We start from the raw sequence: 14,982 nt of genomic DNA, 5'->3' as shown, positions 1-14,982 counted from the left end.
GACACATACACTAATGGTACCAGCTTTCCTGGGTCACTTGTAAATTGCCTGCTTTATAGTCCTACCTCAAACTTGAATATATCAAGAAATAATGTATATATTTTGATATCAGCTTTAAAATTCCTATTCTCCAAGTTAGTTTATTTTATGTATTTTTACAATGTTCTAACTTGAAAGTAAAGAACTTAGAGGGAAAGCTAAACTGTTTTAAGAAAGAAAATAAGTATTTATTTTCCATTTACCACTTAGCACTTTGTCACGAGAGTTCAAACAGTGAGGTATGTTGTCTTCGCTTCGTTGTCTGAAGAATGATGATGTTTGTCATAAATTATTTTCTGGATTTGATTGCGTACATGTGTTAACACTGTAGTTGCTTAACTGCATCTAACAGTATTTAAAACATCACTAGAATTATTAAGAAAATCAACTTGAACTAATATATTTATTGTGAAGGAATATACTATTAATTTCATTCAAGAAAATGGCCTTAGGGTCAGAATATACCAGTGAAAGTCTACAAGTTCAATTTCAGGCATGGTAGCTTTTGTAATTTATAGAGTGGAACTAACAAATTTATCAAATTTGCCTAAGACAGCCAAAGTCTTAGTTGATTTATTTAATTATGTTGAGGTAAAGGCTAGAGTACTTATGTTTGAGGGAGCTGTCTGCAGTAATTCACCTGGGTGCAGCAGAAAGGCTGCTATGCAAGGCCCAGTAAAGCACTATTCCAGTGGAGCAGCAGCCTTCATAGGAGTGCTAGACCATCCTGAGGAGTACAGGACAACAGAGGAATGCAGCGGGAACAATAACCTGTTAGAGGAAGCAAATGATGGGGAAGAATAAAGACGTATCTGTATGAAACACCATAGTCAAACCCATTAACTCATATCCATGCTATCTTAAAAAATTAAACAGGAAAAAAATAAACAAGGGGAGGGAAGACAAAGAACATACATCTAGTGAGTTCCTAAAGATGGCATCTGTGTAGAACTAAAAATAATGATGTCCAAAAAAGGCTATATAGATTTTTGCAAGGTAAGATTTATGGAGAAATTTGAGGCGATATAAATTGGTTTTAAGAAGGAAGTTTGATGTTCACCTTTCAGGGAGTTTTAGTAATAAACTAGATGAGGTAACTTTCCAGATTCCTTTAGCCCAGAAATCACACATTTATATGCATAAGAACTAGTCTTCTCTGGAAATATCATTAAGGGGAAGGTTAGCATAAAAATTAGGAGAAAAAATACGAATAGCTCTAGGACAAATCACCTAGAAATATGAATTCTATACAGCACACAAAATGTCATCTACTATATAATATACCGCATGCTTAAGAATGTGCATACTAAATTCCTCAGAGTTTAATGAACATTTGAGTTAAATAGGGAAATAATTCATTCTGGAACAGTAGGATACAGGAAAAAGGTAACAACCATTTGGGTACTGGATCTTCACAAAAGTATCTTTAAATACTTTAAATACTTGTCCAACTGTGTATCAAACATACATATATACAATGAAAGGACACATTGATTATATTTTTTTAATATTTCTTTTTAGTTCTGTTCATTTTCTACAAACTTAGTCTGAAAGATGAAGAGGGAACATCTCAATCAAAATGGAATTAATGAATTCCCCTGAGATTAGGAACTTAATTACTATTTTAAGGTATATAACATTAAAACATGGCCACTATTGTATCCAAGGGCAAAGTCCTAATATTTGGTGATTTTTTTTTTAAAAAAAACAGCTAATAGCATGTTCTCCTTTAAAGCAAGCAAAACAATCATAGTCATTGGATAACATCTACTATAAAGAAATGGTCTTTAATATCTTCTTTAACATATTAAAAACAAAAGTGGCAATTCAATAAGGATCCTTCCATTGCTCTTTATACATATTTAAATGCTGTCTTACAATTTATTCGTTATATTTATTTATAATCAGTAACTTTCTAATCACTGAGATTAGAAATTGCAGTATTTAATGAGCTAAATTCTTTCACAAAATAAGGCACAACTACATGATCACAAGTAGTAAACACAATATAAATAATGAACCCAAAAACTAAAGGAGAAAATATTCATGCAAAATTATGTACAGAGGCTATGGATATGTGATCTCATTCAGAGAAGCATAAACTGTCAGACCTGTGGCTGGACCATGTTACAGTAAGTTCATTACTTCTTACAGAAAGAACACAGAGGGTTTTTTATTCTATATTATACAACTTTACATAAATTCAGGAAGTTTATACACAGTGTTCACATGTGCAACAATAACAATTTGATCATTGAAATTCAGGCAATGGGCAATTAAGACACGAAAAAATGTGGCACATTATAATTATAGAAGATCATTCATCAAGCTTATGTCTAGGAATACTAAATTGATGGCACATTTAAACCTTATAGATCAAGTTATCCATGGTTTTTATAGCCAAAGTGCATTAAAAAAAACTGCTATAGTTAAACAGGTCACAAATATCAAAATATACGGCTGTCATTTGCCTTCCACTTAGAGGCTAAACATCTTATGCAAATGCAAGAGTAAAAAAGTAGCCATAAAGACCTCAAAACTATATAAAATAATCATGAAGACCTTTTAAGAGGCATGGGAACATAAATTTGGCAGTTGCTATTTAATATTACGATAAGGAAACCATTAAACTAGCTAATTCCACTTTAAGAGGTAGTTGAACAAAATGTTTATTTGTATACTGCACTGAGGTTTTTGTGTTTGTTTCCTTCTTTTCTTTCTTCAAAACAAGTATCGCAGCTTTACCTGCTATCCATTACAAATATTCTGTACATACACCAGCACAACCTGATTTTAACTCCCCTGTCTGTGCTTGGCTTTGCAGTTTGCCAACACTTGATGCCAATTTTGCATGATGCCCAAGAACTGGAACTCTTTACGTGGCAGCTCCAACCCACTGACAATACAATACTATTTATCAAACATCTAAACGTATAGCCAGAAAGAACTCACAAGACTATTTAAGTAAATGAGAAAAAAATCATAAGTTTTTGTTCCTGGTCCATACTGAATAGTTAAGAGGAACACTGGTTTGTTTGACTTCGCCGTGTCATCAGCATAGTAGTGTGTGGTAGTGACATTATTTGGGACCTATGACATAAGATTATTGGGGAAACAAGAAAACTACCATAAACACATATGATTTTCTTTGTTGCCACCCCTATTTTTTGTGAAGTGGGGATGCACAAAAATAGTCTTCAGTATCTTCAATTAATGGCTAAAATGAACAAATATTTTAGTCCAGAATTTTCACAAAGTAGTACTGTGAATATCTGCATTTTTCTAACATACTTCAAAGAATTTATATGCAAAACACAAAAATGTAGAATTATGACTACCCAAAAGGATTCACAATTATATAAAATGCATAAACAGCTCAGTCTATATTACCCAACTATTATTTTTAATATAGAGCCATTGTATCACTTCAGTATATAAGCTCAAGGATATATATTTATCCAAGTCCTGGGATATAATCAGTGTCCTTAGTAATTACCAAAAGCAGGATTTAACTTTGCTTAATAATTAGAAATTACATGTCAGTCTCTTACTGTTTGTGTATGTTGTAAATGTCATAAAAACATGAAGATCCTAGCATACTCCTGACAACAATGTGTATTATAAATTCTTTCTTGCAAATGAAATATTAGCTCTTATCTTTCTCTGCTATTATTATTAAATGACTACAATGATTCAATGAGTAACTTTGTATTTCTTCTTCAGAAAGATAATTTAAAAACTAGTATGTAGTAAGTTCAGTCTTTAGATGCTTTTCCAATAACAAGTGTATCAGTTGGCAGACAAATGACCTTTAAGGGGTCTAGCAACTGCATTTTCATAATTCAGGAGCTCGTAGGTATATGGAGGTATGGGGCTTTATGGACTCTGTTCTGTACTGTTGTGTGATCTCATAGCACGATTTTTTTCAGTGAAAAGATCCCCAGTTAATAAGGACCCCGCATCAGAGACATGAAGCCAGCTTTCTAACTGTCAATGTATTCCTTCCTAGTAGGTTAAGAAAGTATAAAGAAGAATTTTACTATTTCCTAACCATTTGATTTTGTCTTCACTGACACGACAGTAGCAGTAGCAGTTCCTATTTAAAAGGCTAAACTGTGAGCACAGTTACAGGGAGACTGAGCTACACTATGAAGTTAGAAAGCAAACTTTCTAAAGATGCTGAGAGGAGGGAGCGAGGCTGTGCTGTGAGATCATTCCAGAAAACTTTACCAGCAAAATCCAAAACCAGGCCAGCACAGGGTGGGGGTGGGGCGTTCATATAATTGTTTAGGGGACTGTGTGTGTGTGTCTGAAATAAGATAGATAAATGCAAATTAACTCTAGTTTTATGAATACAATCCCCAAAGTACCATAAATTTTGCATAGGAGTTTATCAAATCTACTTGAGAATTTAATCAATACTGCCCAAACAAAAACCACACTTGAATTCATAGTTAACACATCATTTAGCATAAACTGCATTTAGAACACTCAAGTATGTATATGTATAACACAACAACATAATTACAGACCTATACAGGAGGAAAACAGAAAGTGTCACATTCCTTTGCATGACTCCACCAAGAGAATAGAATCACTGTGCAACAAAACCGCAACAAGTGATACAAACCATCCAGACATTCTGTACATATAATCTGAGAGAAAAAAGCTAAGGAATTGTATTCATCATTTGTGAATAATTAAATTATATTTAAAAAAATACATTGCTATTTTCTGTCCAAAGATTATTTACATTTCATTGGCTAATTCTGACCTTGGCATGAAAGCTGTTTTAGGGGTTTAATGGAAAAAAGTAATTAAAGATGAACCCAAGTTTCACAAAAATAGAAGAGTTTTACTTGATACTGGTAACATTCCAAAATATACGAATTCCAATTTGGCCTAGTATGCAACCAGAGTCCAAATCAATTTATTAAAAATCTAATGTTAGTGTGATACTACTCTGCAGCTGTGGTAACCTGTTATCCTTGCAAATCATTGAAACATGCATCACAGACACGAACAGGCTTCTTCGAAGAAGGAGTTAAGGCGTTTTTGGCTGAACACTCAGCACAGAAGATATTTCCACACTGTCGGCAGTGATGCTGGTAAAACAAAAATTAAACAGTTTCAAGCACAGAAGCTATAGCATAAGCTTTATAAAGCTACATACTGTTACAAAGCACCAGATGAGTCTGATGATATCTCTGTGAGTATCTGAGTTTATCCCCCATGTAACTTAACCAGTAAACTGATCACACACTGTGGTAACATTTTAGATGGGCTTTGCTTCTATCCTAGAATCCTCTGGAGAACTCTAGGAAGCCCTTTTATAGGAGCATTAAAGTATTCCTATAAAATGAAAAACTCTTCCTATTCACCGAAAGTCCCAGGAACACCATCTTCACTTGAAATTTAAACATAAGACTTATTTATAGTACATTTCTTTAAATCGCTCTGCTTTTGCTTCTTTTAAAATAACTCACTGTAGAGGATAGCCCTGGGCTTGTATTTTGATGCTAATTCCCCTTTCCTGGGAGGGGCTGCAGAGGAGGAGTGAATCAGTACACTGGTGACTTCTAGTGAACCATCCGCCCACCTTAATTTTTAAAATAAAGGCTAGAGCCAGTGATTGGGCAGAGAAGGGGGAGAAATAAAGGTTGGTGAGAAGAGGGGGCGATCGAAGGGAGAAGAGGACGACAATGGAGGAGCAGAAGGATAAGCACATGACTTGGAAAACCCAAAAGCTATAAGGGGTCTCATAGCTGGGGAATAGAGTAGTGTAGTGGTGAATCTGCCCAATCTAGGCGTGCAGCTTCTATTCATAATTATTGAGTTGTGTTTTCTTTGACTGGTCCTATTTGGGTTGGAGATTTACCGCAACAACTCACATATAATTAAAACACAGAAGTTGACTATTCACTACTTCAGAAAACAACTGCTCCAGAGAATAGCCAGTGCAAAAAAAAAAAAGTGATTGACTTTTAAAACTAAAATTCCAACACACAAGATAAGGAGAACCTAGCCTGCATGGACTGACATTAAGGAGCTCCCAGCGCAGCTCTGGGGTCCCTTACCCGTCGCACAGTGACTGAGAAGCACTTTCCACAGGCCATGCAGTTCTGTACTTCGTTGTCTTCTGCCCACTTTCTGTTTAACGCTTGTGTGTGTTTGATCTGTTTTTAAAAAGGGTTGATACATTAGACTATATAACATTTTACAGAATGATGAACTGGTTATTTGTCGCAGGTATTTACAAAATTTTGACTTTATGCTATATAAAACAAAATTTTAAAGTCAGAAATATTATTCCATTTGTCAGACTAGCTACATTCATAAATCTAAATGGCAAAACAAAATTAAATAAATTTTATTTTTCAGAGGCTCTAGCAATTTTAAAGTTGTGGCAATCTTACATTCGTTGTGACAAAAACAAATTTTCCCTTGTGATCACTCCACTTTCTGTTTACTTTTGCTTTTCCTGGCTCCCCTGCTCCCACTGCCCTCCCCTCCTCCTGCTTGAAATGAGACAAGGTCTCCATTTGTAGTCCAGGCTGCCTTCCAACTTGAAGCAATCTCCCTGCCTCTTCCTATGTAATGCTAGATTTAAAGATCTGCATCACCATGCCTGGCCAGAGATCATTTCTTTAAATATCTACCAACTTATTTATCTATTTCTTTGTTTCCCTGAATTTTTAAATTTTCTTTCTCTGTGATAGTCTTAGAACGATGTCACTCTCAAACAAGAGGTCTCTGGATCAATTACCTTTTTATCTTTTAGGTAATTACTCATAAAATCTACAGAGTATCTCTACAAGGACAGTTGCCTTATTCATGGTTCCTGACTCTCAGGAACAGAGCCATCAAGTGAGTGTTGCTGCAGTAATAGGCTTGTTTGTATAATAATGTAGATAGTTTCAGGCTCCTCCCATGAGAAAAGTCTTCTTGGCCAAGGTTAATCACTCCAAGGTAATCAGAGAGTACAGGAGTACAGGAGGTGAGAGTGTGGCTAATGTCTCAGCAAAATGGTAAACACTGAGATCTCCAGGACAGCCCTCAAGGCTGTGGGAAAGAACTCTAAAAACATGAGTTCTAAAATATGTAATTTTTCAACTATGCAAAACATAAGCATGCAATATGAATTGTATAAGGAATTTCAGAGATCTAAAGGAACAGAGGCAGCTGCCTTGCAGGCACGTGGCAAAAGCCTATAAATACCCCAGATTTCCCTTCAATAAACGAGACTTGATCAGAACCTTTGTCTTGTCTCCATTCTTCATGTCTCTTCCCCTTTATCCCCACTCTCTCGCTAGACCCTGACCTGCAGACAGGAGCGGCAGCTTGGGCCAGGAAACAGTGGCCGCCAAGCATGGAGTGGAGAGGGCCGCAACAGGCTTTTGGTCTGTAAGAGGGGAGCTAGAAGATAAGATTGAGGGTGGGGGAGTTGTTTTTGTTTTTTCTATGGAGAGCTGAGCTGTCTGGAGATCTCTGAAGAGTGAACATAGCTCTTTTAGAATTTTTCTAACAGGATTTCTTACCTTGGTCAGAAATCCCAAGAATTACTCAGAGAACAAACACAGCTCTTGTAGAATTTCTTCTAGCAGTTATCACAGAGAACTGCTTGAAGAACTAACACAGCTCTTGTTTTCTGGCTTTCTGATTGTGATCAGAAAATCCAAGAATTACTTCTAGAAATTTTCTAATAGGATTTCTGACTTGGTTGGAAGTTCTTTTATAACAGCTTTTCTGACTCTGGTTAGAAAATTTGTGAACTTTTAAAAAGTTCTCTCCCAAGAGAGAACTTTTAGAATTTTTACTAGCAGAGAACTGTCTCAAGCAGAGAGAGCTCTCATGAACAGAAAGCTAGCTGTATCAAGAGAGCTGTCTTGAGCAGACTACAGAGCCAAGAGCTATCTATAGAGAGCTATCTAGGAAACCATCTTGAAGAGAACATAGGCTGTCAACTTGGACCCACGATTTGACTTTGAGTCGTTTGTTTTGCTGCTCCCAAACATCTCTTCTCTCGACCAGGCAGACCAGGCAGACCAGGCAGACCAGGCAGACCAGGCAGACCAGGCAGACCAGGCAGACCAGGCAGACCAGGCAGCTGGTCTTTGGCAGACAGTATTTATCTGAAAACATTTACTAAGCATGCATTTTACTGTCCTTTTGGTTTTCTTTGTGTTATACAGCACTGGAGAAGGAATCCAGGTCCTTGAATATGATAGGGAAGTTCTCTACCACTGAGCTACATCCTCAACCCTGAAGGCTTTTCCTAAAGATAAAAGTATATTTCCACTGAGAGAGAAACTGGAGGATAAGAAAGTACCAGAATCACTAGGCAGCTTACCTGAAGGGATTGGTTTTCTCTGCCCAGCTCCTGCACAGCTGCAGTCGTGTTATCCAGCTTTCTTTGCAACTCTAGAACTTTGGTCTGAAGCTTTTCTATTTCACCTTCTCCTTTAAGACATCTTACAGAATAGATTGCAAAGACAAAGTTAATATTTAAGAAATCATTAAAGACCTTTCTGGAATAGAAGTAATGGAATACTTTGGTAATTTTAAACATAATACATTAAATTCAGCTATTTAATTTCTTTTAAAGTCTGATTTTCTTAATGGCTGTTTACATACCTGAAGGGGTTACACACTTCCATCAATTTTTGGTCTAGTTGGAAAAGGTGAACAATAATTCTATTATTTATAATAGATAGAAACTTTTTTTTTTTTTTTTTTTTTTTTTTTGGCTTTTTTTCCAGACAGGGATTTTCTGTGTAGCCCTGGCTGTCCTGAACTCACTCTGTTGACCAAGGTGGCCTCGAAGATCCACCTGCCTCTGCCTCCTGAGGGCTGGAATTAAAAGTGCCTGCACGACTACCATCACCACCCTCATGCCCAGCAAGTACTAATTTCAGATATCAATCACCTCTCTAATAGTGCTCTTCTTTCATCTTGATTATTCTGAACAGTGGCTTCTAGGACAGCAATTTCACCCCGTAAGTCATCCGTTTGCTTCTCAAGCTCACTAACTCTCCGCTGACTAGACTGCCACTCCTTCTTCACAGTGCCCAGGTTTTCATTTAATGTTGTGACTTGCATGGTAAGCTTAGCCTCGTTTTCTTCATGTTTCTTCATTCCTGCTTCCTTTTCTTTTATTTCAGAATGCTGAGAAAAAAACAGGGAAAAGGAGGTTATTATATAAGTGGTACAAAATAATATTTCTACTCATTGAAATCAAAACGCCAAAGATAAAGGAAGGAGGCAGGAGAACAATTTTTTTCTAATACAGTAAAATCCTAATTCTCCAAACCAAATGAGTAATTTAAATAGGCTTAATCAAAATCTGTGATGCAGAAATGAGGGTCTGCAAGGTTCTCAGCAGACAGAGATAATGTGACACAACTTGAGATTCTTCTGTGTGCCAGGACTGGGGAAGATGCACATGGTAAGAGGAATACAGTGTCCTGCTGACAAAGCTAGGCTCTCTTGCCTCAGTGCACCCTCCCTCCTCTTTCCAACCACCAGAGCTATAATGCAAACCTCCAGATCAGCTAGAACATTCTGCAAAGCTACCTGGTGAGATTGAAGTCAGTTCAATAAAGGAAAGCCAGATGCTTCCTATGAGGAAAACAATGCAGGGAAGGAAAAGCAGGTTTCAGTCATTGCAATTCCAACCCAAAGTTTCTGTTGCCAGTTTTCACCCAGTTCACTCAATCTCTAGGCAGAAACATCCTACTGGAGTGACTCAGAGCTCCACTTTACACACATCGCTGCTATTAAGTTAACTCACTGACCAGCTTTGCTTCCTTCTCAGAAAACTCTTCCTTCCGCTTCTCTTCCTCTTTCTTCACTTGCTCTCTCATCAGCTGCTGACTTTCCTTCTCCTGCTCAAGAGCTGCCTTCAGTGAGTCCACTTTGCCTTGAAGTTCTAATTTCTGTTGAATCAAAAGTTGTTTGGCATCCTTGAGATTTGTTACTTCCTGTTGAAAAAAAGCCAGAAAGAAATCATCTCTATGTACAGGCTAATTTTCCTTTAACTCAACACAAGGGAAGAAGGAATCTCAATGGAGAAAATGCTACCACCAGCTGGCTTGTGTGAAACCTGAGAGCTATCTTCTTGATTGATATGGGTGTGCCCAGCTGACTGTGGGACCACCCCTGGCCTAGTGTCCTGGGTGCTGTAAGAAAGCAGGCTGAGCACACCACTACACAGCATGTCATGGCTTCTGCTTCAGTTCTGGCTGCCAGGCTCCAGCCTTGACTTTCCTCAGTGATAGAATGTGACCTGAGAATTACAAAATGAAACAAACCCTTTCCTTTCCAGGTTGCTTTTGGTCATGGTGTTTTATCACAGCATGTGATAGACAGAAAGCACACTAAGACAACTTTTAATCAATATGTCAAATGACAGCTGAAGTTCATCTAACTTTTCACACCACCAGATATAAGTGAGTCTGTAAGTTCAGTATTTCAAACCACTTATTTAACATGCAAGATATTTACTTCCTACTCACTAATAATTTCACTGAGGTGATGCTCTACATACCCGTGTTTTAATTACACCATCCAAAACCCATCTCTACACCTTTCTTTCAGTTTGCTCACTTATCATGTGTTTACTGGATAATCATTTAGGCATCAAACATAGTATTTATTATGTTGTGAGTATAAACTGATTTACAGAGTCACACACAGACTGAAGGACAGAAGAACCTGAGACAAACTGTGAGGTGAAAGGTGAGTAGGCCATAGATAGACGGCTGTCAGGGGAGCCCCAGAGAGAGCTCCTGAGCTTTCTCATGAAACTGCACAACACTTTATGAAGCACATGGTTCAGAGCTTCTGCAACCAACACCCCATCCATGTTTCTAAGGGAGAAAATGCTAAGCCATAAGATTAAATCTAAAGTCCTACTTGTTCGTAAACTATTACTTATAAACAGAACTTTCTAAATCAATGTCCCACTTTATCATTTCAATCTAAGCTCACCCTGAAGCTGCTTTGCTTTATTCAGTAATCAGAGAATGAAAGTAGGTTTCAATATGGGTTTGGATATCATGCAATAAAGAGCACTCTGGCCATAGTATTTGTCAAAAATAGTAAAATAACTTGTCTAGCGCATAGTGGGTTCTTTCTCAGTCTCTCTTATTTAATACACATAAATGTAAAAAACAAAACCACAACAGATGAAAGGGAAGATGTGATATTAACCTACCTTTATGCTTTCTTGTTTGTGGGACTTGAGTTCTTCATTGAGTTTAGTGATTTCTTTTTCTTGTCTACATTTAATTTCCTCCACCTCTGCCAATTTAGACTTTTCAGTTACCAGTTCTTTTTCCTTCACCGACTGTAGAGAAATCATAAATAAATATAAAGTATCCACTTTCTTGAAAGTTAGTGTGCTAAAATGTTGATGTTTATGACCCTGCTTGCACCTCTCTCCTGAGGTTAACTAGAGCAGACTATTTGTCTTCCCTTCCTGTTTACCTTGATAATGTCACTACTGAGATTAAATAGTTTCGGTAAATTCTATAAAGTGAACGGTACCTAGGAGAGTGAGGCTACTGAGAAATAGAGCAATACTATCCATTTTTGCAACTTTTATTACTATTACTGATTTTATATAAGGTTCTCTATTTTGAGTTGACTTTTCAATTTATAGTTTATAAATAAATAAATAATAAATATATAAAATTTTAAAAATTCAGTCATCTGCTAGGAATAGAGTTGACACTATAACAAGATGAGCTAAAATCCTTGCAGTTAAACACCAATTAAATATCGTATGTCAGAACTGTCTAAATTTGAGCCATGAATCATGAATCCCATCCCAGCTTCACAATCCCCACTCCTAAAAAGACAATTTTTATAATTAAAGAGAATTCCAGTTTGGAATATAACAACGTTCTATGGAGTGAAAAACATGCTTATAAAAGCCACCAAACGCTGTACGAACTGGATAGACAGACACCACAGGGAGTAGTGATGAGACACAGGACCTCCAAGGACTGCACACAGTCTCACAGTCTCAGTTCCTCGGAGAGCCACTGAGTCGTTAGGAGGTTGAGCAGCTGGTCTCCAAGATAGAGTCTGAGGTAAGGTAGAGAAGAGGTACCTTTTCCCACTGAGCATCCTGAAGGGCTTTACTCTGCTCCTTCAACAGCTCTTCTTTCTTAGCCGAGTCCTGCTCCAAAGTAGCTTTGGCAGCCTGCAGTTCTTGAATTGATTTATTTTGGTTTCCAATTTGATTTCTGTTTGAAATCAAGTCTTCTTGTGCCAGAGTAAGCTTCTCTTCTACAGACTTACAAAAAATTATTTCCTCAAATTATTATGATTAGTAAATTTCAAAAACCATAACAGTTAATAAAAGCACAATAGCAAATAGTAAATAACTGCATGTCAATGATGAGGACATGCTCTGGATGTCATTGTTAGAAGATCTGTACGTGAGCAGTCAAGTGTGTAGTTACACAAACCTACATGGTAGCCTACTCCAGACCTGGGCTGTCTGGTATAGCCCAATGCCTTCAGGCTACAAACTTATACAGTAAATCAAAGCAGTAAATACTGTAGGTAGGTACAATACTAGCATGAATATTTATACACATGAGCTTAGATAAATGTAAAAATAATCAGAAAAAGGATACTAGGCAATAAGACCTTTTCAGCACAATTAGGATCTTAAGAGACTAAAACTGCTGGGCCTGGTGGCATACACCTTTAATCCTGGCACTCTTGAGCCAGAGACATGTGGCTCTCTATGAATTGGCTGTCAGCCTGGTCTACATAGCACATTCCAAGTCAGCCAAAGCTGCTTAGTGAGACCTTGTATCAGGAGACGGTTGATGGGGAGGGGAAAAGGAACGGGGGTTGGGGGGAAGACAACGCTGAAGGTTCCCTAGAAATAATCTAAAATCATTTACTGAGTATTTATTTACTTATAATAGGAAGGAATATCAGGTAAGTAACCACTATATCAAATATATCTAGAGAACACATATATGGTTGGAGAAAAGACTAGTGGAGAAATGAAAGAAAACAATTTAAAAAGAAATACAGTTGAGCCTTTTTGCTGGGGTAGACTCCTAGTTGGTCTGCTCCCGTGAAGACACCATATCTTGACCCATCCTAAAGGAACCACTGTACTCAGAGCAGTAGAGGATCCGTTGCACTCAGAGCAATTGAGGAAGCTGGACTCCCAGGAGCTCTAACACGCCCAGGATCATAGGCTCTCAGGATCCCAGAGGAAGCCTGAGTCCCAGGAGCTCTTTCACACACGATCTCAGGATCACACGATCACAGAGACAGGTGGACTCTGAGGAGTCCTGACACAACCAAGATAACAGGAGAGACAGGTTCAAGTCAGAGACAGTGAGTGCAGGTAACACCAGAGACAAGCAGATGTCAAAAGGCAAGCTCAAGAACATAAGCAACAGAAACCAAAGTTACCTGGCATCGTCAGAATGCAGTTCTCCCACCATAGCAAGCCCTGGACACCCCATCACTCCGGAAAAGCAAGATTCAGATTTAAAATCACTTCTCATGTTGATGATGAAGGAACTTAAGAAGGACATAAATAACTCCCTTAAGAATGGTAAACAGGTAGAAGCCCTTAAAGAGGAAACACAAAAATCCCTTAAAGAATTAATTACAAGGAAATACAACCAAACAGGTGAAGGAATTAAACAAAACTATCCAGGATCTAAAAATGGAAGTAGAAACAATAAAGAAATCACAAAGGGAGACTACCCTGGAGATAGAAAACCTAGGAAAGAGATCAGGAGTCATAGATGCAAGCATCACCAACAGAATACAAGAGATAGAAGAGAGAATCTCATGTGCAGAAGATACTATGGAAAACATTAACACAACTGTCAAAGAAAATGAAAAATGCAAAAAGCTCCTAACCCAAAACATCCAGGAAATCCAGGACACAATGAAGAGACCAAACCTAAGGATAATAGGTATAGATGAGAGTGAAGATTCCCAACTTAAAGGGCCAATAAATATCTTCAACAAAATTATAGAAGAAAACTTCCCTAACCTAAAGAACAAGATGCCCGAGAGCACTGGTTCCTTCAGGTCTGGGCCCAGGAACTGAGCAGATCCAAGATGGCAGCTCTGCCCCCAATCACATAGAACGCAGAGGAATCGGGACTCCCAGGAACTCTAACCCAGGCAGTATCTTAGGTAAGCAGACAGCAACGTTCACCCCAAACAGGGGTTAACTGGGACCCACAAGGACCCAGGAAGTCACTCCTGGCCCGGAGCACTGGTTTCCTTTGGTCTGGGCCAGAGCACTGAGCAGATTTTGGGCCGCAGCGCTTACCCCAGTAGTTACACCCACCCCATAAAGTTCTGATACAACCAAGATAATAGTAAAGACAGGCTCCAGTCAGGGGCAGGGCAGGTAGCACTAAGGAGATACAGATGGCAAAAGGCAAGCGCAAGAACATAAGCATCAGCAACCCAGGGTACTTGGCATCATTAGAACCTAGTTCTCCCAAACTAGAAAGTCCTGAATTCCCCATATCACCAGGAAAGCAAGATTCATATTTAAAATCACTTCTAATGATGATGATAGAGGACTTTAAGAAGGACATAAATAACATTCTCAAAGAATTTGAGGAGAACACAGGTAAACAGGTAGAAACCCTTAAAGAGGAAACACAAAAATCACTTAAAGAATTACAAGTGAAGGAATTGAACAAAACCATGCAGGACATAAAAATGGAAGTAGAAACAATCAAGAAATCACAAAGGGAGACTACCCTAGAGATAGAAAACCTAGGAAAGAAATCAGGAGTCATAGACACAAGCATCACCAACAGAATACAAGAGATAGAAGAGAGAATCTCAGGTGCAGAAGATACCATAGAAAACACCAACACAACTGTCAAAGAAAATGCAAAATGCAAAAAGTTCTTAACACAAAATATCCAG

The 14,982-nt window shown here is 37.9% G+C and overlaps 1 protein-coding gene and 1 non-coding gene across 5 annotated transcripts in view; one reads left to right on the top strand and one right to left on the bottom strand.

Annotated features, from left to right (window-relative positions):
* Positions 1-1,807: 1,807 nt before the first annotated feature.
* The window catches only part of Eea1 (early endosome antigen 1), a 116,421-nt gene continuing 103,246 nt past the window's right edge, over positions 1,808-14,982 (bottom strand). For 2 of the 4 annotated variants that reach the window (XM_076920052.1, XM_076920054.1), the window contains 7 exons: positions 12,155-12,340; positions 11,255-11,386; positions 9,834-10,019; positions 8,966-9,204; positions 8,390-8,510; positions 6,117-6,215; positions 5,001-5,144 (listed from right to left, as the gene is read on the bottom strand). In XM_076920052.1, the coding sequence (XP_076776167.1) occupies positions 5,022-5,144; positions 6,117-6,215; positions 8,390-8,510; positions 8,966-9,204; positions 9,834-10,019; positions 11,255-11,386; positions 12,155-12,340 (1,086 nt within the window). In that variant the 3' untranslated portion in view covers positions 5,001-5,021. Of the gene's footprint in view, positions 5,145-6,116; positions 6,216-8,389; positions 8,511-8,965; positions 9,205-9,833; positions 10,020-11,254; positions 11,387-12,154; positions 12,341-14,982 lie in introns of all 4 variants that reach the window. The other 2 variants (XM_076920055.1, XM_076920053.1) reach the window with 2 other exon arrangements.
* On the top strand, positions 7,533-7,595 carry LOC143436524 (U7 small nuclear RNA). Its single transcript, XR_013106488.1, has one exon. It is a non-coding gene; the product is annotated as a U7 small nuclear RNA (small nuclear RNA).

This window comes from Arvicanthis niloticus, chromosome 22 (genome assembly GCF_011762505.2).
Source record: "Arvicanthis niloticus isolate mArvNil1 chromosome 22, mArvNil1.pat.X, whole genome shotgun sequence".
NCBI lineage: Eukaryota > Metazoa > Chordata > Mammalia > Rodentia > Muridae > Arvicanthis > Arvicanthis niloticus.
This window is presented reverse-complemented; position numbering and strand designations above follow the sequence as displayed.